This window comes from Pelodiscus sinensis, chromosome 20 (genome assembly GCF_049634645.1).
Source record: "Pelodiscus sinensis isolate JC-2024 chromosome 20, ASM4963464v1, whole genome shotgun sequence".
NCBI classification, from domain to species: Eukaryota; Metazoa; Chordata; order Testudines; family Trionychidae; genus Pelodiscus; species Pelodiscus sinensis.
In genome coordinates, this window is record NC_134730.1 from 30553565 (window position 1) to 30574425 (window position 20861).

General features: G+C 48.1%; 1 protein-coding gene across 10 annotated transcripts in view; it reads left to right on the forward strand.

Moving 5' to 3' along the window:
- The window catches only part of LOC112543745 (zinc finger protein 75A), a 59423-nt gene that overhangs the window by 12440 nt on the left and 26122 nt on the right, over positions 1 to 20861 (forward strand). For 5 of the 10 annotated variants that reach the window (XR_012896954.1, XR_012896956.1, XR_012896955.1 and 2 more), the window contains exons 2-7: positions 6232 to 6357; positions 6743 to 6858; positions 10704 to 10754; positions 11638 to 11908; positions 13813 to 13926; positions 14275 to 14466. Coding sequence is in view for 6 of the 10 variants with exons in the window: in XM_075904253.1 (XP_075760368.1) it covers positions 11875 to 11908; positions 13813 to 13926; positions 14275 to 14466 (340 nt within the window). In the remaining 4 variants the exon portion in view is untranslated. Of the gene's footprint in view, positions 1 to 6231; positions 6358 to 6742; positions 6859 to 10703; positions 10755 to 11637; positions 11909 to 13812; positions 13927 to 14274; positions 19316 to 20861 lie in introns of those variants that run through there. The other 5 variants (XM_075904249.1, XM_075904248.1, XM_075904252.1 and 2 more) reach the window with 4 other exon arrangements.

The following is a 20861-nucleotide window of genomic DNA, read 5'->3' on the forward strand; positions in this document are numbered from 1 at the left end:
CTATATGTACAAAATTATGGGGACTAATTTAGTTGTTACCACTTGAGAGAGATCTTGGAGTCATTGTAGATAGTTCTTCGAAAACATCCACTCAATGTGCAGCGGCAGTCGAAAAAGCAAACAATGTTTGGAATAATCAAAAACGGGATGGAGAATAAGGCAGAGAACAGCTCTATATAAAACCATGGGATGTCCATATCTTGAATATTGTGTATAGATGTGGTTGCCTCATCTCAAAAAAATATATTGTTATTGGACAAAGTTCAGAAAAGGGCAACAAAAATGATTAGGGATTTGAAACGGGTCCCATATGAAGAGAGATTTAAAAAACTGGGACTTTCAGTTTAGCAAAGAAGAGACTAAGGAGAGATATGATAGAGTTCTAAAAATCATGACTGTTGTGGAGAAAGTGAATAAGGAAAAGTTCTTTACTTGTTCCCATCATATAAGAACTCGGGGTCACCAAATGAAATGAATAAGTAGCAGGTTTAAATCAAACAAAGGAAGTTTTTCTGGACACAGTGCACTGTCAGCCTGTGGAACTCCTTGCCAGAGGAGGTTGTGAAGATGAGGACTTTAAGGCTATGGCTAGACTGCAGGCTTCTTGCGCAAGAAACTTTTTGCAGAAGAGATCTTCTGCAAAAACGTCTTGCACAAGAGTGCATCCACGCTGCAAAAGCGCATCGGAAGAGCAATGCGCTTTTGTTCAAGAAAGCGTCCAGACTGCAAGGATGCTCTCTCGCAAGGGAACTTTGATTGCCGTTAACAGAATGGCCACCAGGGCATCTGTGCTTCTTTTGTTAGGCTGTTATTGTGCAAAACCCCTGTTTCCTGTCCCTACACACCTTTTTGCACAAGAGCTCGGAATGCCTACACTGCAAAGACCCCTCTGTTCTGTCAATTCACTGTAAATTTTCTTGCGCAAAAACATGCTTGAGGTGTGGACACTCCACAAGTTTTTGCAGTCCAGACATAGCCTAAGAGGGCTCAAGGAAGAGCTAGATACATTCACGGAGGTTAGGTCCCTCAATGGCTATTAGCCAGGATGGGCAGGGCTGGTGTCCCTGGCCTCTGTCGGGGCTGGGAATGGGTGACAGGGGAGGGATCACTTGATGATTTCCTGTTGTGTTCATTCCCTCTGGGCACCTGGTGTGCGTGTTACTTGGGAAAATGGGCACTCAAAAATAAAACGTGTGGGAAGGGTTAGGAGACTAAACGTGAAGTAAAAGGAAGTAATAGGTGTGTGTGAACAGGGACTTATGGCTACTTATTGCTGCTTCAGTGATTGTTAAATGTAGCATCATCTTGGGCATAAGCAGAAAATAAACATTTACAAGTAGGGTAGGCCGGGCAGCAACCAGGGCCGGGTTCAATATCTAGGGGTCCATCTCACACAGAACCAGCTCGAGTCCCCACCCAGTAACCTGGGAAATTAACACACCCCTAGGCACCTCTGTGAGGCAATGCTTCCCCACTTGCAAGCACAGAGTCTGAGTGTAGGAAAGAAACATTTAATGAAACAGAGGGAGAAGTCATATGGCATCTGCACTGGCATGTGCTTTTGCACAAGAGCATCCATGCCTGTGTAGACGCTCTCTTGTGCAAGAAAGCTCTGATGGCCATTTTAACCATAGGGCTTTCTTGCACAAAAAATTCATGTTGCCTGCCTACACTGGCCTCTTGCACAAGAACAGTTGCGCAAAAGGCTTATTCCTAAGCGGGAGCGTCAGAGTTCTGGAGCAAGAAGCCCTGATTTCATACATTAGAACGTCAGTTTACTTGTGCAAGAACACGCGGCCAGTGTAGACGGGCAGCAAGTTTTTGAGCAAGAGCGGCTGCTTTTGCACAAGATCGCGCCAGTGTAGACACAGCCCCCTAGGCTGGCAAAAGATTTCAGCTTCCACTGGACTAGCAAAAAGACTCCCCATGGAGTCTGCTTTAGGTCTGTCCATAAAACAGAGGGAAAGGGGCAGGTTGGGCCAGTCTTACAGCTCACACCTGGCAGGTGTGAAGCAGGCTGACTTAAGCCCTCTAGCCCTTCCCCCAGCTCCACCCACTCATCTCTGGAAGGGGGGAGGCTTGTTCCTTGGAGACCTCTTCAATGATGGTGTCTCTCCTGCAAGCACTGGTGTCATGTTTTACAGTTCCCACGTTTAGGGGTAGCATGATTTGTGACCCCCACTACATCCCCAAATTATTTACAATACATCACATTCCATTCTAACACTGATCCTCCATCATAGAATCATAGAATAATAGGACAGGAAGGGACCTCAAGAGGTCATCGAGTCCAGCCCCCTGCCCTCAAGGCAGGACCGTCTACACCATCCCTGACAGATGTCTATCCAACCTGTTCTTAAATATCTCCAGAGAGGGAGATTCCACCACCTCCCTTGGCAATTTATTCCAATATTTGACCACCCTGACAGTTAGGAATTTTTTCCTAATGTCCAATCTAAACCTCCCCTGCTGCACTTTAAGCCCATTACTCCTTGTCCTGTCCTCAGAAACCAAGAGGAACAAATTTTCTCCTTCCTCCTTGTGACACCCTTTTAGATATTTGAAAACCGCTATCATGTCCCCCCTTAATCTTCTTTTTTCCAAACTAAACAAGCCCAGTTCATGAAGCCTGGTTTCATAGGTCATGTTCTCTAAACCTTTAATCATTCTTGTCGCTCTTCTCTGGACCCTTTCCAATTTCTCCACATCTTTCTTGAAATGTGGCGCCCAGAACTGGACACAGTACTCCAGCTGAGGCCTAACTAGTGCAGAGTAGAGCGGCAGAATGACTTCACGAGTTTTGCTTACAACACACCTGTTGATACAACCTAGAATCATATTTGCTTTTTTTGCAACAGCATCACACTGTTGACTCATATTGAACTTGTGGTCCACTATGACCCCTAGATCTCTTTCCGCCATGCTCCTTCCTAGACAGTCGCTTCCCATCTTGTATGTATGGAACTGATTGTTCCTTCCTAAGTGGAGCACTTTGCATTTCTCTTTATTAAACCTCATCCTGTTTACCTCTGACCATTTCTCTAACTTGCTAAGGTCATTTTGAATTATGTCTCTATCCCTGCCCTGGCTGAATTGGATTTACATAGCCACACCTCAGATTCCTTCCCCATCCTGGCAGGAGCTGTATTTACATATGACCAGTTAACAGTTAATTATCTTGCAGAGCTAAACAATTGGGCTGTGTCTACACTGGAACGATCTTGTGCAAAAGCAGAGGCTCTGGCACAAAAACTTGCTGCCTGTCTCTACTGGCTGCGTGTTCTTGCACAAGTAAACTGACGTTCTAATGCATGAAATCAGGGCTTCTTGTGCCAGAACTCTGACGCTCCTGCTCAGGAATAAGCCCTTTTGCGCAACTGTTCTTGCGCAAGAGGCCGGTGTAGACAGGCAACATGAATTTCTTGCGAAAGAAAGCCCTATGGTTAAAATGGCAAAAGCACGTCTCTTGCAGAAAAGCACATGCTAGTGTAGACGCTGTCTTCTGGAACTCGTCTGCAAAAGAGTTTTTGCGTGAGAACGCGCCACTGTAGATGTAGCCTTGGAGTGGGCACACCCACACCCATGGCAGCTCTCTCCTTTTAGCTGGCTGATAGCAAGCAGCAGTTCAGCCCCTGCTTACGCAAGAAGGTGGACACTAGTTCATTTTTTCTCCTTCTTTCGCCTTTGCCCCGCCACCTATGGCATTTGCATACCTTTGGGAGAGGTTTGGTGACACCTGGTCCCACCAGAGGGAGGAAGTTCCTCTTGATGCTGTGCTGAGAATAGAACAACACAGCTAAGGAATGCCAGAATGGGACGGGGAGATGGGGAGAACCCGGTCAATTTCAAAAGTGGTTCTGTTTTTCACTGACTGGCCTTGTGTCCTTTTAGAAAGACAAGTCATATAAAGCTCATTACCTATTATTCCTGTGTGTGAAACAAGGAATCTCACTGAAATTATAGTTGTTGAATGATTCCTCTATGAACTACTGTACCACAAATACAGCTATCCTACATGCACAGCCTGTTCTGCAATCATATAATAGTACCTTCAAAAGACTCATTTGTTTTATAGGTAAGGGAAATGGAAAGTAAAAATTAAGGGAAGCAGCATGGCTTTTGATTGAAAACAGAGCTGGGGGTTTATTAATGGCCCCCTCCCAGACTTCCAGGGAGTCATCTGACTGACCTTTTTTATTCCTAAATTCAGTGCTTTTAATTAGGCACCTTCTTCTCAAACACCATTTGGCACACGGAGGAAAACATGCTCTCTTTGATTTAGAAATAAACTAGAGAAAAGGAGGTTTTCTTCTCTCCCTCTCCCCACTCTCATTTGCTTCGGTTCAGGGACTTGGCTGGAAGGGGATGCACACATGGTGAGGGGGAGCAGGGAAGACAGTGGATGGGGGGGGGCATGGTGAGGCCACAGGCAGAAGAGGCTGACTGGGAGTTGCTGCCTACCCAAACAGAAGTTTCACCAACTGCCCACACCTGGCCACTGTCCGAGGATACAGGGCTAGATGGACCTTGGTCTGGCCATTGTAATGTTCTCTCCCCTCCCCTTGGTCTGGCCATTGTAATGTTCTCCCCCCCCCCCCCCCCCGCCCTTGGTCTGGCCATTGTAATGTTCTCTCCCCTCCCCTTGGTCTGGCCATTGTATTGTTCTCCCCCCCCCCCCCTTGGTCTGGCCATTGTAATGTTCTCTCCCCTCCCCTTGGTCTGGCCATTGTAATGTTCTCCCCCCCCCCCGCCCTTGGTCTGGCCATTGTAATGTTCTCTCCCCTCCCCTTGGTCTGGCCATTGAAATGTTCTCCCCCCCCCCACCCTTGGTCTGGCCATTGTAATGTTCTCTCCCCTCCCCTTGGCTGGCCATTGTAATGTTCTCTCCCCCCCCCCCCACCCTTGGTCTGGCCATTGTAATGTTCTCTCCCCTCCCCTTGGTCTGGCCATTGTAATGTTCTCTCCCCCCCCCCCCCCCGCCCTTGGTCTGGCCATTGTAATGTTCTCTCCCCTCCCCTTGGTCTGGCCATTGTAATGTTCTCTCCCCTCCCCTTGGCTGGCCATTGTAATGTTCTCCCCCCCCCCCCCCCCCGCCCTTGGTCTGGCCATTGTAATGTTCTCTCCCCTCCCCTTGGTCTGGCCATTGTAATGTTCTCTCCCCTCCCCTTGGCAGGCTCACGAAACTGAAGAAAAGGAGCCCAGGCCGCTGCTGCTCGGCTCCTGGCTGAAACCAGGAGCAGCTGGGTTCAAATCAGAGCTCCTGAGATACTGGCTCCACCTTGGCAAGGCAGCTACTGGGGAACACAAAGGGGAGGAGCAGCCACCTCCCTTTGCTCACTCTGCTCACATCCCCAGCCAGCCAAAAGCCACCCGCTGCTGTTCTTCTCCAGTCCCACCAGCCCCAGGTTCAGCTACACTGATTGCAAAGGCAGTTCACTCCCCCACCCTGGCTGTTCTTTGCTCTACGCACAGGCAAGCAGAGCTGTGTCTGGCAGAGCCAATAGCAGGGCTGGGAGCTGCTGCAGAAAACAATGTTCATCCGAGGCAGTGGCTTTTACTCACAAAGCTCCTGATCCGATATGTTTGTGTTAGTCACTAAAGTGCCACGGGGCCACTTGTTTTTAAAGTTACAGACTAACACGACCCCCCCCCCCCCCCCCCGAGACTTTTTAACATGGCAAAACAAGTAGGTGCAGGGAGTGGTGGGTGGGGAAGGAAGCTCAGAAGGTGATTGCCGCAGATTTCATCAGGAGTTGCTCTCGTTCTCGCGGGTTACGTCAGGCTGGGAAGAACAAGCCCTGTGTGACACGAGTAGGCACACACAGGGCTGCTGACCCAGGTACATTCAGGTTAGCCCAGCTTTGGGTGTGTCAGCTGAGCTAATGAACGACACCAGGCATCTTTGACATGAGCTGTCCCCCCACCAGCATGGCTTTGGTTGCACTTTTCAAATCTAGGGCTTTTTCCAAGAACACCTTTTAAGGCAGTGGTCACCAACCAGGAGCTCAGGATCTGCTGGTAGATCTTGGAGCCTCTCACAGGGGATCCTGACTGGTTTGGCCAAGCAGCGGCCAAGCACAGCACTTCAGCTGCCCCTCCCCCTTGCCCACTGCTGCATCTCTTGCCCTTTGCATGGGAGCTGCCCTTCCTCCCCACCGTTGTGCAGAGCAGGGAAGGAGGAGGCGCTGACGTCAGGGTGCCCCTCTTCCATCCTGTATTCTGTCTCCACAGAGCGGAGAGCGGGCACAGCAGGACCTGGGATGGAAGGAATTTGCTGGCTGCTTTTGAGTGGTGCAGGGCCAGGGTGGGGTGAGCCTGCCTTAGCCCCACTGCACCAACACCCGAGAGCCACCTGAGGTAAGCAATGTCCAGCTGGAGCCAGAATCCCAGACCCCTGCCCAGTCATGAACCCCTCCTGCATCCAAACCCACGCCCTTAGCCCCCTGGACCCAAACTGCCTCTCAAAGCCTGCACCCTGAATCCCTTCCTGCACCCCAACTCCCTGCCCCAGACTCAGCTCAGAGCCCCCCCCTCCAAATCCCTTAGCCCAAGTCCAGAGCCTGTGCCCCAACCCTCTGCCCCTGCCTGGTGAAAGGAAGGGAGGATGGGAGAGGGAGGGAGGACAGAGTGAGCAGGGGCAGGGCCTCGGAGAAGGGGCACGAAGGAGGTGGGGCCAGGGTATTTAGTTTGAGGTAGATACTGGATTGCACTTAAATTAAAAAATGGTCTTGTGCTTAAAAAGGTTGGCGACAACTGTTCTAAGGAGCTGCAAAAAAAATACAAACCAATGCTGCCTTAAGTAGCTAGCCATGTTATATCCATGAGTCTGATCTGCTGTATGTTCTTCTCTTCCAGCTGGTAAGTCATCTCAGCTCCTGTTTCCTCTTTAATAGTTCTGAGGGTGGCTAAGTCTCACAAATTCGGGTTCCTCCAGTGACTGCCAGCAGGGGCGGATGAGAGTGCCGCGGGGCCCCAGGCAGCGCCGCGGGGTCCCAGGCAGCGAAATTTCACGGGGCCCCTCCTTTGACACTGCACATGCGCGGGGCCTCAGGCAGCTGCCCCACTCGCCCTGCCCCAAATCCGCCGCTGACTGCCAGGGAGGGGATGTTTATAATCTGTAAATCCTTGAAGAAACACAGTAGGAACCTCTTTCCAGTCTGAAGGGTGGTTTGTTTTTCAGTAATTTATTTACTTTTAAACATTCCTGGAAGAAATTAACTATCTCATTCTCCTTTTCACAATTTGGACCATAATATTTTAAAAAATAACAATAATTTCAGGACTAAGCAAATTTTAAAGAAATTTTTGTTCATCTCTACTAAAGAGAATGTACAAAGCATCAAACTCATGTTTAAGGCTCCAAAACAGATACCTCAAGATTTGGGATTGGAAATACCTTGCTGTTGATTGTTCTAAATTTACAAATAAATCTAAAATATGGCTTTAATTGGTAGGTTATATATTTTTATATAAGAAGCAGGTATACTGTTCCTGTCAGTTAACTTCTAAGGTATCACCTGCAAAAAAAAAAAAAAAAGTTTTCAGATGTATACTCTGGAATAGAATAATGGTTAAAGCTCCTCCCCTATCAAAATCAGAAATGGTACCCCTGCTACTTCTGGACCAGAGGCCGTGACATGCACACGGATAGCAGAGTCTGAGAGATAGGGTGCCACATTGACACAATTTGCTACTAATGGCAAATTATGATGGCTAAGCAATCAAGGGCATACTAGTATGGCAGTTACTTCTACCAGAAGCAAATTGGAGGGCTGCTGCTTGTGTTACTACACAAGCAGACACTAGTGGTGGTGGGGCACCATCAGCATGTGGGCAAAAAAGGAAGCAGAGAGTCTTGGAAGTATGGCCAGCCATGCGGAGTGAGTCAACCCAGTGCCCTCCTCCTGCTCCCTTATCCTCGCCTCCCCGCCCCTTGGCAACACCCCAGTGCCGTCCTCCTGTGCCTTTATCCCCAACTCCCCATCCCTATACGTCACCCCAGTGCCCCTCTCTTGTACCCTTATTCCCACTTCCTCACACAGCAGACTCTGAGAGAGCACCCAAAGACCAGACTACATAATGATCGAAGGCGTCTGGCATGGTTTATTGTTACATGGAGTACAGTGATAGATGTTAATAGACTCTATCGAACCACTACACATGCATACCAACTCAGTCAGTGATATGGGGTGATATGTGAATCCATCACTGCCCCCAGGCTGGAGAAAGACAACTCTTTGGGGTACACTTTTATGGACAGGTACAGGCAAGTTATACATCACTCTTAACATCTCAGGTTGCCACCTTCTGTTGTTGCTTAGTTATCACTCCTTACTTCACACAAGGGGGGTTCAATTACTATCTATCGTGCTGTCAGTTTAGAGACCCTGTCCTGAACCTGCGTAGGTATGCCTGCTATTTGTCAGGAGGAAGTTGGTACCAAGGTGTTCCTTAATGAGGTGTTCTGTTATGACCCCTCTGGAATGTGCTTACAGCCTGTGCCTAGTTCCTCTTAGGTCTGAGTGTTTCTGTAACACCAGCCTGGTTCTTGCCAACTTCTGTGAGCAGGGTCTGCCTCTTGCTCACAGCTTCTCTTTGCATTATATTAGCAAAGTCTTGACCATTGTGACTGGGCCTCACCCAGCCTGTGATACATGGGCCTATGTTTCAGGCCCTCATCCAGACACTGAACAAAATTTTTTTGAATAATATGTGCCTCAGTTAGTCCCATGCACTGCTGCAGGATGGGGACTAACTGGCTAAATGGCAGTTCTGCGGAAAAGGACCTAGGGATTACAGCAGATGAGAAACTAGATAGGAGTCAACAGTGTGCCCTTGTAGCCAACAAGGCTAGCAGCATATTGGGCTGTATTGGTAGGAGCAGTGCTTTTTTTGTAAGAAAAAAGGTATTGGTACTCTAGGGCAAACTTGTTGAGCCAAAAAAAACCCCCAACAACTCCGCGTTAGGGGCCGAAATGTGGTTGTGGCCCCTTTAAGAGCCACAGCGCTATGCTGGGAGCCAGGAAAAAAAAATGCTGCACATCCTGAGCAGGCTTCTGGCAGGAGCTGAGCTGCCCCATGAAAACAGGTGCCGGTATGCGTGGGAGAAAATCCCATTCCCTTTCTGTGGGCTGGGAATATAGGTGACGGTACGCTGTTCCGGACAGTACCGTCACAAAAAAAGCACTGAGTAGGAGCATTGATGGCAGATCTAGGAAAGTGATTATTCCCCTCTACTTGGCACTGGTGAGGGCACAACTGGAGTATTAGGTCTAGTTTTGGACCCCACACTACAGGAAGGATGTGGACAAATTGGAGCATGTTTAGCAAAGGGAAATGAAAATTATTAGGGGGCGGGTCACACATTTTAGGAAGAGAGGCTGAGGGAACTGGGCTTAAGTAGTCCACAGAAGAGACGAGAGAGGAGGGATTTGGTAGCCTTCAACTACCTGAAGCGGGGTTCCAAAGAGATTGGAGAGAGGTTGTTCTCAGTGGTGGCAGATGACAGAACTAGGATCAATGGTCTCAAGAGCAGTGAGAGACATCTAGGTTGGTTATTAGGAAATTTTATTTCCCTAGGAGAGAGATGAAACACTGGAATGAGTTAGCTGGGGAGGTGGTGGAATCTCCATCCTTGGAGGTTTTTAAGTCTCAGCTTGACAAAGTCCTGGCTGGGATGATTTAGTTAGGGTTGGTCCTGCTTTGAGCAGAGGGTTGGACTAGATGCCTCTTGAAGTCTCTTCCATCCCTAATATTTGATGATCCTATGATTCCCAAAATGTATTGGACACTTTGTGTTTGGTAGAATTTCTTTTCTAACAGATGTCTGGGTGAACAATGTCTCCCCCATTACTAACTGTGTGTTGATTTTCTTCTGTTGTTGTTTGCATGACAGTCTAGACCAGTGGTTCTCAAACCTTTTGGCCATCCAACTCAACACAAGTCTTTGGCAGACCACCAGTCAGCCACCTATGATGACAAAATGGGTGCAGGAAGTAAGGTGCAGGTGCTAAGACTGACCTCAACCTGGACACTTCCAGGGATGCTCCCCCGACCTTGCCCCAGGGTCTGCAGTGGATGTTGGTCCCACTGGGTGTAGGAGCAGGCTGAGGGTGGTGGGTCTAGGTGGGAGTGAGGGTGCAGGAGCGTGTGCAAGGAGGATGGAAGTGCAGGATCTAGGCATGAAGGGAATGAGGGGGTGCTTACTTGGCTTTGCACCTCCTGCTGCTCCCAAGTACTGCCTCCGGTGCTCCCATTGGACACAACTCTGGCCAATGGGAACAGCAGGAAAAGACTCCAGACAATGCTTCCTTATGCTGCCATTCCCCCTGCCAGGGGAGGGGGAGTGGCAGTGGCAGTGCATGGAGTCGCTTCCTCTCCCCACAAGCTGGATCTGGCTCACAAGGCTTTGGGACTCCCTACTTGCCTGCAGCGGGAAGCTGGTGCTGGCACTCATACCTCATGGGGGAGGGGAGCTGCAGAGCTGGAGCTCCAGTGTGGGCTCCCAGATGCTGGGGGAGAGGAGCTGAGTCTCAAGCTGCAGCCCACCTGTGAGGCAGCTGCAGACAGCACTTTGAGAACCACTGAGTTCAGGGAAAGAACTGGGTGGAACGAGATTGTGAAATTATTCCTGGTTCTGACATGTCCCCATTTGTCCTTTGTGCTCTTCCAGGCTGCGGCGTAACATTCGGGTTTTATTCCAGGTCATTCCGTCCTTCCAGGGACAGGAAATGGCAGCTGTGGAGCCAGCTGAGGTAGGTATTATTAGGGAGTTGCTGGTGGATTCCTGTTGGAAGGAGAAGGGCAGTAAAATCTGGAGGGGGCACTTCTGGGAAGTAGCCCTGGAGTTGGGTGAGGGCAGGAAGTCAACAGGGTGGAGACAGGGAGGGAGCAGGGTGTGATAAACCTGCTGGAATTTGTTTACTGTGGAATTTAGATCCTAAAATCAGACCCCTGGGTTTGTAGAAGGGAACTGCCTAATCAGTGGAACAGCAAATGACCACCTGGACATGTCTGGGAAAGCTCGCCAGAGTTGCAGGTTCAGGCTCTGATGTTCAAGTTGCACCTCTGTGGACCAGCAACATCCCTGGTCCTATTTGATCTGAGTTAGCCGGATGTCCACTTATCATGGTTGTGGCCAAGTTTTGTGCGGTCCCAACAAGTTTGTTTACAGCCACCGGCCCAGGGTCTTGATGTTCTGTGCTGTTATTTAGCTCTAATTTACCCCTAAATGTCTTCTCAGAGCCCAGTAAGCTGGGTAAGTGTTGGTAATGCTGCTAGACAATATTGACCTCCCCTGATTCAGCAAATTCTCTAGTTCGGCTCCAGTCAGGTCCCGAGGGTGCCAGATTAGAGAGGTTCAACCTGTATTAGCCAGAGGCTGCTGTGAGGTATAAAGGGGCACCCACCAGAGAGGTCCAGGGAGGGGCCTCCCATCAGGTCTCTGGCAGAGGAGAGGGTGTTGCAATTGGCACCAGGGAGCTGTCCCTGGACCCTGGACCCTGAACCCTGCTGGGAGCTCCATCTCCTGAGTCAGCTTCTGGCTAGTCAGCGAATTATTAATGTGAAGACTCCTGCCCTCTCTCTGCTGGGAGGGGTGAAGGGCTCTCCCCACCCTCCTTTTCTCTTTGCTTCCAGGCTCTTCTGATGGGGTGTGGTTGGGACTATGCTGCCTGCCTGCCTCCCAGAGCTTCCATGTGATTGGCCCTTCTCCCCTGTGACTGTTGGGGCTGTGAGTGGGGCAGCAGGCACTGGGGGGGGGGGGGGCTCTTGTTCTTCCAGGGGCTGGTGATCTTCGAGGAGGTGGCCGTGTATTTCACCAGGGCAGAGTGGGCTCTGCTGGACCCCGCTCAGAGAGCCCTGTACAGAGCCGTCATGCAGGAGAACTACGAGAACGTGACCTCTCTGGGTAAGGGGCCTGCCCCGCGGTTCTTAGAAGGGGAAATGCAGAGTTAAGATTCACAGTCCCCCTCAAACTTCTGTAGCATCACCACTCCTGTACCGTTGCACAGAGGGGTCTTTCTGGGCCTTCATTTACCTCTCACTGAGCCCTGGAGCCCACTAGCATGGGTGTCATTGGAAAAAGAAGAGAGTTAAGTCCAAAGCAGACAAAGGATTCTCACAAAATTGGATAATTCAGAAATGTCATGATAGCTGAAATTCAGTCTTATTACATGCAGAGCAATGTACATTAGAAAACATACCCGTAATGACAGATACCAAGGGAAGACGTCTAAATCAGTGGTTACCACTCGAGCCTCTGACTCAGTGGGTCTTTGTTCACGATAACTTACACCCAAATAAATGTGTTAGTCTTTAAGGGCATGTCATGTGGGCTACAAAAGGGTTAGGCAAGTTCTTGGAGGACAGGCCCATCAATGGCAATTAGCCAAGATGGGCAGTGATGCAGCCCAATGCCCTCTGACTGCCACATACTCTGAGTGGAATAGGGAATGGGTCACTCAGTACTTAGCCCCTTTTGTTTATTTCATCTGTCATTGGCTACTTCTGGAAGACAGGACTCTGGGACAGACGGACATTGGTCTTACCCAGTCTGGCCACTTTTTGTTCTTACTGGGTTGGCTTTTGCTGATCCAAAGTTCTGAGCTTTACAGTTATTGCCGTATTCTATCCTGCATCTCCAAAGTAGCATGTGAGTCTTCCACCAGCTGACAGTTCCCATGTGACTGCTGTTACTCAGAGAGATCATTAGAACTCCAGTTATGCAAGAACATGTGACAAGTGCAAGGTGATTTTTTTTCAAAAGCTTGTTTTAGGAGGGCTGGAGCTCAGAAAACCATTGGACCAATTAACCCTACCCTGGACAATGTGAATAAGCAGGTCTATACTAAAGCTGGAAGGTTGGCTTAAGGAACACAACTCCAGCTACATAAATAACATAGCTGGAGTGAACATACCTTAAGCTGAGTTTTGGGTCTGTCCCCACAGTGGAAGGCCAATGGGAGAAATGCTCCCATTGACTTCCCTTACTCCTTGCGACTGTGAGGAGTACCGTGGTCGACGGGGACACCACCAGCATTCAGTTTAGTGGGTCTTTACTAGACCTGCTAAATTGAACACCAGAAGATCAACCGCTCCAGTGTTGAGCTCTGTGGCAGAGAAGACAAGCCCTCAGATATGTCCCATCCTTTATTAGTTGTCAAAAATAATTGCCAGTGGCTCAGATACTCTTCAGCCAGTCCATTATGTATTCTTGGATGGATTTCATAGGGCCTGGTGACTTGAAAGTCATCTTTAAAGATTGTTGCTAATTACTCAGAGGTCTCTCCATCAGGGCTCTTAATGCGTTTACTTTGTAGCAAGGAAGATTTTATGTTTGAGATTAGAAAAAAAGCTTTCCAACTGTAACAGAGAGAGGCCTCATGTGTTTCCCCCTCCTGAAGTGCCTATGGGCCTCTCAGTAAAAAGCAGTTCCAGGATGACTTCTCTGGTTGCAGTCTTTTCTTTCTGTGACATGGATTTTAGGAGCCCTTTTGCCCATGTGTGCCTGGCTCTGTGTGTTCCCTGTATACAGGGGCACAGTTAAATTTATCAGAAGAAAATGTCTTGTGCCTTTGAGCACCTGGGGAGCTGGCCTCAGGATTTTACTTCTTTAAAATGAGATGGAGTTAAAATAACACAACTTTTTTGTGTGACCAATGTCTCCAGCTCATCTGATGAAATGGGGTTTACCCACGAAAGCTCATATTATACATGTATTTTTGTTAGTCCCTAACGTGCCACAGGATGACACATTGCTTTTAATGTCCCATGGGTTTACCTGATTTCACTTGTTGCTGTTGTCCTGGGCAGGGTTTCCAGTTTCCAAATCCGCTGTCACCTCCCAGCTGGAAGGAGAGAAAGAGCTACTGTTTGCAGATCTCCAGAGCTCAGAGGAAAGAGATACCCTGAGTGGCAGCTGCACAGGTGAGGGACCATTAAATTGTCAGTGGCTGAAGGTAACAGCTGGGATTCCTACTAAAGCCCTTTTGAGTTCTCTGAGTTTAGGATTGTTCCCAGCTAGTGTCACATCCTCAGGATAGATATTGCTGTTGGCTTCCTACCCATCCTACTTCCTGGCAGTAGCTCCTTCCCCAAACTTCCTTCTTTCTGTATGTTTGCATGGGGACTGGATGCTGAATTAATCCCCTCCTCTCTTCTCCCAAAGGAGGAGTTTGGGGAAATTTAGTCCCTGATATTGTTTCCATCTCCAGCTGTTCTGGCTGCTTCTTCCCCTTTTCCATTCCTGTTTCTGAGGTTTTTGTTTCTGTGCAGGTACGGGGATGGTGAGTGAGACGGTGAAGCAGAATCCCCAGCAGGAAGATGATGTGGAACCACATGGGGCATTACTTCAAAGATATAAAAGGCCTGTGCCCAGAAGTTGTGAGAAGAGCACAGTCTGTAAGAGTCAGCACAAGCCAGCAAAGCTACAGGGAAACCAGCCAGTGCAGAAAACTGGTAAATCAGGTAATTATAGGAGAACTCGCAAAGACCTCAAAGTGACAGCCCAGCAGAGAATCCTCAAAGGAGAGAAAACTAACACATGCTTTGAGTGTGGGAAAAAGTTTGGTACACGTGCACATCTTATTAGACATGAGAGAATCCACACGGGGGAGAAGCTTTGATTGTGGGAAAGCCTTCACTGAGTGCTCAACCCTTATTATGCATCAGAGGACCCACACTGGGGAGAAGCCCTATAAATGCTTTGAGTGCAGGAAAGCCTTCTCCCAGAGCTCAACCCTTATAAACACCTGAGGATCTACACAGGGGAGAAACCCTATGAATGTGGTGAGTGTGGGAGAACGTTTGCTCACGGCTCACACCTTATTACATATAAGAGGATCCACACAAGGGAGAGACCCTATGAATGCTGTGAGTGTGGGAGAACCTTCTGTCAGAGAGCAGCCTTTACTACCCATAAAAGGGTCCACATAGGGGAGAAACCCTATAAATGCTTTGAGTGTGGGAAAGCCTTCACCAAGTGCTCGTCTCACATTAAACATCAGAGGATCCACACGAGAAACCCTATGAATGCTGAAAATGTGGAAAATGCAGCACTTATTTATCATCAGAGAAGCGACAGGAGAGATAAAGATCATAAATATCTTGTCTAGGGCCGAGAAAATAATAGTTTTTCTTTTGTTAATTCCAATACTGTGAGCTTTAATGAAGCATTTTTTTCACAATAGTCTTTTAGCTCCCTTGGCTGAGTTGTCTGCTTTTCCCTTTTGCAGCTCACACTTCCTTGGGTGAATCCCACAAGTCTTTTGGCCAGCTGTTTTTACCTATGTCATGGAAGTTGAGGGTCCTTCCAACAGAAATATCCATTGAACCAGGAGTGACCTCAACTAGGTAAATGGAGGATAAATCTGTCTAGGCCTTGATTTTACGTGGAGTTAGCTAGCCCAAGTTAAATATTCAGATGTAAAAACAAAGCTATTTTTTCATTTAAAAATAGCCCATGTATAGTAGACAGATAAATTTATTAATTTTCCTCAAGGCCTGTCAAGACCTTCATTATTTTTACTACTCTAAGCAAATTTGAGGGAACCCATTTACACTTTTCCTCCCAGTGCAAAGGGACTTTTAGTCACGAGGTTCCCCCACTACGGATAGATTGTCTCATTCCCAGTTGTTTTCATATGGCACTGGAGTGTGCTGAAAAGCTGTTCATTTTTGTATCATTTTCCTTATTTTAAATATGTGTAAAAAATATCAGAGAGAAGGAGCAGAATTAGGGATGGAGGAAAATGGGTTTGGCTTTTTTCAGCCTCTGTAACACCTGAAGGAGTCCTGAGTTGGCAGGATTCATAAGAAATATAAGAATAGCCAGACTGGGTCAGACCAAAGGCCTGTCTACCCAGTATCCTGTCTTCCGATAGTGGCCAATGCCAGTTCTTCCAAAGGGAGTGAACAGAACATGGAATCATCAAGTGATCCATGCCCTGTCACCCACTCCCAGCTTCTGACAAGCAGAAGCTAGGGGACACCATCTCTGCCCATCCTGGCTAATAGCCATTGATGGACCTATCCTCCATGAATTTATGTAGCTCTTTTTTGAACCCAGTATTTTAACAGGGTTAAAAAAAAGAACTCCCTTCCAAATTGCCCCAGCAATGATTTCTCTGTTTGAGCCATGTAGAATTTGCCGTCTTCACTTTCTGTGCATCCACCTCGCACTGAGTGCTAGGATTCAGTGTTTTCAACCTGCTGCTTGGAAATCACTTTATTTCTTTTATTGTATAACATAGTAAATTAGGGCCTTAGACGAAAGTGTTAGAAATCTGAAAAGGGAATTTGAACATCTCTCAGATGCTGTGAAATCCTTTGGAATCCAACTCTCAGTTTCCAAATGTTGGGAAAGTCTCTTGTAGGATTTTCCCTACTGAGTTGGGATTGTTTGCAGATGGAGGTCTCCCTCCGAGCAATAGGGTGAGGGGCTGTTCTCTCTGCTTGGGTGGGTGGAGCCAGACCAAACTTACTCTGCCCCTGGGAGTGGAGGGGTAGAGCAGGATGTATTAGAGGTGGGTCCCCTAGCTCAGTTGATGCAGCACCAGGGAAGGAGCCAGACACAGGTTGCTCCCTGTGGACTCTGCTGCTGAGTCAGGGAAGGAGGCAGATGTGCTCTTCTTACTGCTGTCTACTGACCCTGCTGTCACACCAGATGCTGCCCTGGATCTGGAGACGCCCAAAGCTGAGGAGGAGCTGGAGCTAATGGGTCCCTCAGTGGCCTGGAGAAACTGAGGGACCCTGATCTGGAGCTTGGGTAGAAAGTGGCCCAAGGGGTTTGGATTGATGATCAGATGGTCAGTGTGTGATGGGAGGTTCCCCATTGACCTAATGGCAGGACACCAGTGTCCCTTGTAAGCTGGGCACTTGAGCGGCCTGTCAGGAAAGATTCCAGTGCCCCTGGCTGATTAGCAAAGCACCGACAGCGAGGTGTGTGCTTCTACTGGGGGTGCACATCCTCAATGCCTTCTGCACATAACAGAAATAACATAACATAAATTCTGCACATAACAGAATTTATTCTGGGCATGGACGAAAAACATCTGCACATGGATGGAACAGTGCAGGACACCCCCCCCCACACACTTTTAGAACCCTGGGCTGGAACTCAGCAGAGGCAGCTGGATTGTCTAGTGCTATGAAATTGGATGTATCTTATATCTCTCTATCATGTGGGGTTTTCTTTTTTGAGGGGCATTTGATCACATCACCAGATATTACTTTGCCATATCGTAGCTCAGATCTATTGGGGACTTTTCAAAAATCACTAAACTCTAAAATAGTGATTTTTTTTAAAAGTTTTGTTATTGCTTTTTCTCACCCCCTCCATACCATAATGACCAGAAACTTCCAAGTTCAGGAGAGAATGCTGAAAGCTATTGGACAGTCCACCAACTTCTCCTTACTCTCCGGTCTGAACCATTTGCACAATTTGGGGTGTGCTGTTGTTCACTAGCTGACATAACTGGATACAATCATAGTTTTGTTCAGTTGTTTAGGTGAATATTGTCTCATGATACAGGGAGATAATGCCACAATAAGGAACAAGGAGCAGGATAAAAGGTCCATGTTTTTTTTCTCTGAGGCTGTACCTCTGTGTTCATACCCTTCTGCAAAAATTGTTGTATAAGGCATTTAAAAATTAATAATCTGTGGATCAATTTATACAATGGCAAAAGGCACATAACCATGTTATATGTAAAGTAATAAACACAAGCTGAAATCATGATTAATATTATGTTAGCCAGATATATCTGGGGAGTCCAAAAATGGTCTCTCAGAGAGAAAAGGCAATTGACACTCAGCGAGGTGCAAACAAGACTCCTTAGCCATTGTCTGCTCAGTGGCTATCTTTTGGCAGGGGGGGTTGCTACTAAGAAGAGAACTGGCAGGCATTGTGCACAGCCCCAGAGTCATGGTTTGCCACCTTTGCCTCCTTGTTCGCCTGCCTCAGGATGTGGCCACACTACTGAGTTTTGTTGACACCCAAAAGTAGACACAACCAAACTCTTCAGAGGGGGTTCACACTTGCTCCCTCTGACCACAGATCATGTCCACATTGGAAGCACCATCATCAAAAGTGTGAGCAGTACACTGAGGGTCTGTATCCTGCAGGGCAGAGTTGTGGGAAGGCATAGCCGATCCCTGCACATCTTGGGATTCCCACCGAGTTCTCCCAAAGCTGCCTCAGCTGCTGGGAATGGAGCTCTAAGCTCTCCATGCTGAGGAATGTCAAAGCAGCACAGCAGCTAACCCTGTCCCCTACCCACTGCTGTGCTCCTAGCAGGGCAGAACAGGAGCATTCCAATGATTTGCTCTTTGTTTGTTCCCCAAGCCTGTCAGACACTTCCTGGAGCTTTGAGAAGGGAGGGGCACATGCGAGCAGGCAGCAGAGATCAAAACACTGAGTAGAGCGGTATGGGCAGGCATTGTGGGATGTTGGTAGAAGCCAATTCTGTCAATAAAACAAACAGCAGCAGCCACACTGGCTCTTGTTGACAATAAAGGGAGGGAAAAGACAAGTCTCTGGTAGGGCTGAGAGTTTTTTGTTGCCTAAACTGAATGTTTTTCCTGACAAAAGTCACATTGCAGTGTAAACACTCTCCGGCTGTGTCTACACTGGCATCCCTTCCGGAAAAGGGATGCTAATGTAGCACTTTGGAATAGGCAAATCCGCAGGGGATTTAAATATCCCCTGCGGCATTTGCATTAACATGGCTGCCGCTTTTTTCCGGCTTGGAGATAAGCCGGAGAAAAGCGCCAGTCTAGATGTGATTCTCCAGAAAATAAAGCCTTTTCCAGAGGATCTCTTATTCCTACTTGCCTATTCCAAAGTCTACATTAGCATCCCTTTTCCGGAAAGGGGTGCCAATGTAGACACAGCCTCCCTGTTTTATCAACAAAAAGCAGATTTTGGTGACAGAACTGGGTAGCACAGGCATGCCCTGCCAGCCACTTTTCCTTTGCTTTACACTGTGTCCTGCTCATACCCGCTTTCCATACAAGCCATGAGAAATCTGCTTGTAGATATAGAAATTCCTATTGCTGGAGTGCAGGTGGGCCTGAGCAGCCTTCTCTTAAGAGCAGATCTAAGAGTTCTACATTGGACCCAGCAAGAGATAGTTTGCCCCATGGAACTGCTGTGGCTAGCTGGGAAGCTGTTTCAAAAATGCCCCATCCTTTAAAGAGAGAGGAGCAGAGGGTCATTTATCACTCAGCAGGGCAGCAGAGCTGAAATGCTGACCAGAGCCGTCTGGATGGGCATTAAGGAACACATCTTGGAGGCCATTTACAGTGACAAAACCAAGCACGGGGTCTACGCTGATACTTTGCCACAAAAAATCTGTTACGTGTCATCAAGGTGGTTTTATTTTGCTGCCAAAACAAGGCAGTTTTGCAGCCAAAAGTGGCACTGCAGTCTACTTTTCCACTGTTTTGCCTTTTCCTAATGAAACTCTCCACTATTTGCATGGGCTTAGTAATCAATTTCTTTCTTTTGTTTGTAATCATTTATTACTTTTATGCCTCCTTCCCTTTACTCATTAAATCTGTCTCTCTGTAGTTAATCAACTTGGTTTTTTCTTGTCTCTGAGCCATTGCTTGTCATTGCTCTACCCAGGCAACCAAGCTTTATGGGCCCTGGCACAGGCATGGGCTAGAGTAGCACAGGTGCTTATGAACAGGAAATGGAGGCAGCAAATCCCAGTTAATCCTAGCCATGAAGGCTGGGGAAGAAAGAGAAGCAGTTAGAGTGATTCCCACTGCACTGAGAACAAAAATAACTTCTTCAGTCCATGAAGAGGCTGATTTGGGAATAAAGAAACCTTGGTTAGGTTGCAAGCTGCTGGCTAGTGGCCACATATGAGCCTTGATGTGAAATAATTTGCAAAGAACTTCCTGCCCTGTGCAGCCAATAATGCAGATGTTGGAGTAATCACTGGGCTTCCGCAATAGCAGAGAATAGAAGGGGCCTTGGCCTCAGATACAACCCAAATCCAGCGTCCCTTTTCCAAGCACAGCCTGTGCACTAATTGGGCAGGTAATTATCATGGGGGAGGGGGCATTTCAAAAGAGAACTGACTCATCCTGGTGCAATGCAGTCCTGGGGCCATTACTGAAGGGATTTGTGAAGCATTTGGGATTAAGCAGAGATTGCGCAGAGCAGGACACCTTCCTCATGCTGGCCAGGTTGAACAGTCGAAGCATACCCCACAGCCCTTTGGGGCAAAGCTGTGAGTCTGCAGTGGAGGAATGGGGCCAGAGACTGCCATGGATTTTGATGACCATAAGTGGCTTTGTGGCCTCTCAGGGAGTTTCCATATTCAAGGCAGTGACTGGAAGAGTGGTCTGCCATCCAGAACAATGGGACAGATGGGAGAGCGCCCCAGAACCTGCAACCCTAGGGCCCTCCAGACAGCGAGTGCAGGAGCTGTTATACTGTATTGCTAGTACCCATGGGTCGGCTGCTCTGCCCAAGGAGCCAGGGTTTGAAAAGGGGATAAAGGGATGGGGCCAAGCTTCAATCCCCAAAGAGTAGTTAGGGGACATGGTTAAGCACTGGCTGGATAAAGAAGGAGCCCATGCACTTAGTCCAGCCTGGGCAGGACCTGTGAGACGCTGCAATAAAGCAAGTCCCAGCTAGAAGGCCAGTTGGAGATGGAGACCACCCTGAAATGCTTCCACTCCGTATAGCTGAAATGGTAAAAAAGGGTCCCCAGCAGCACAAGCCACACAGGAAGGCTCCTTGCACCACTCAGCAGTTGCTCCTGAACAGCTGTTACCAGGCACAGCAAGATGCACCATTGGGGAATTTGAAGATCAGATTAGACACACACCTGTCAGCGATGGTCTAG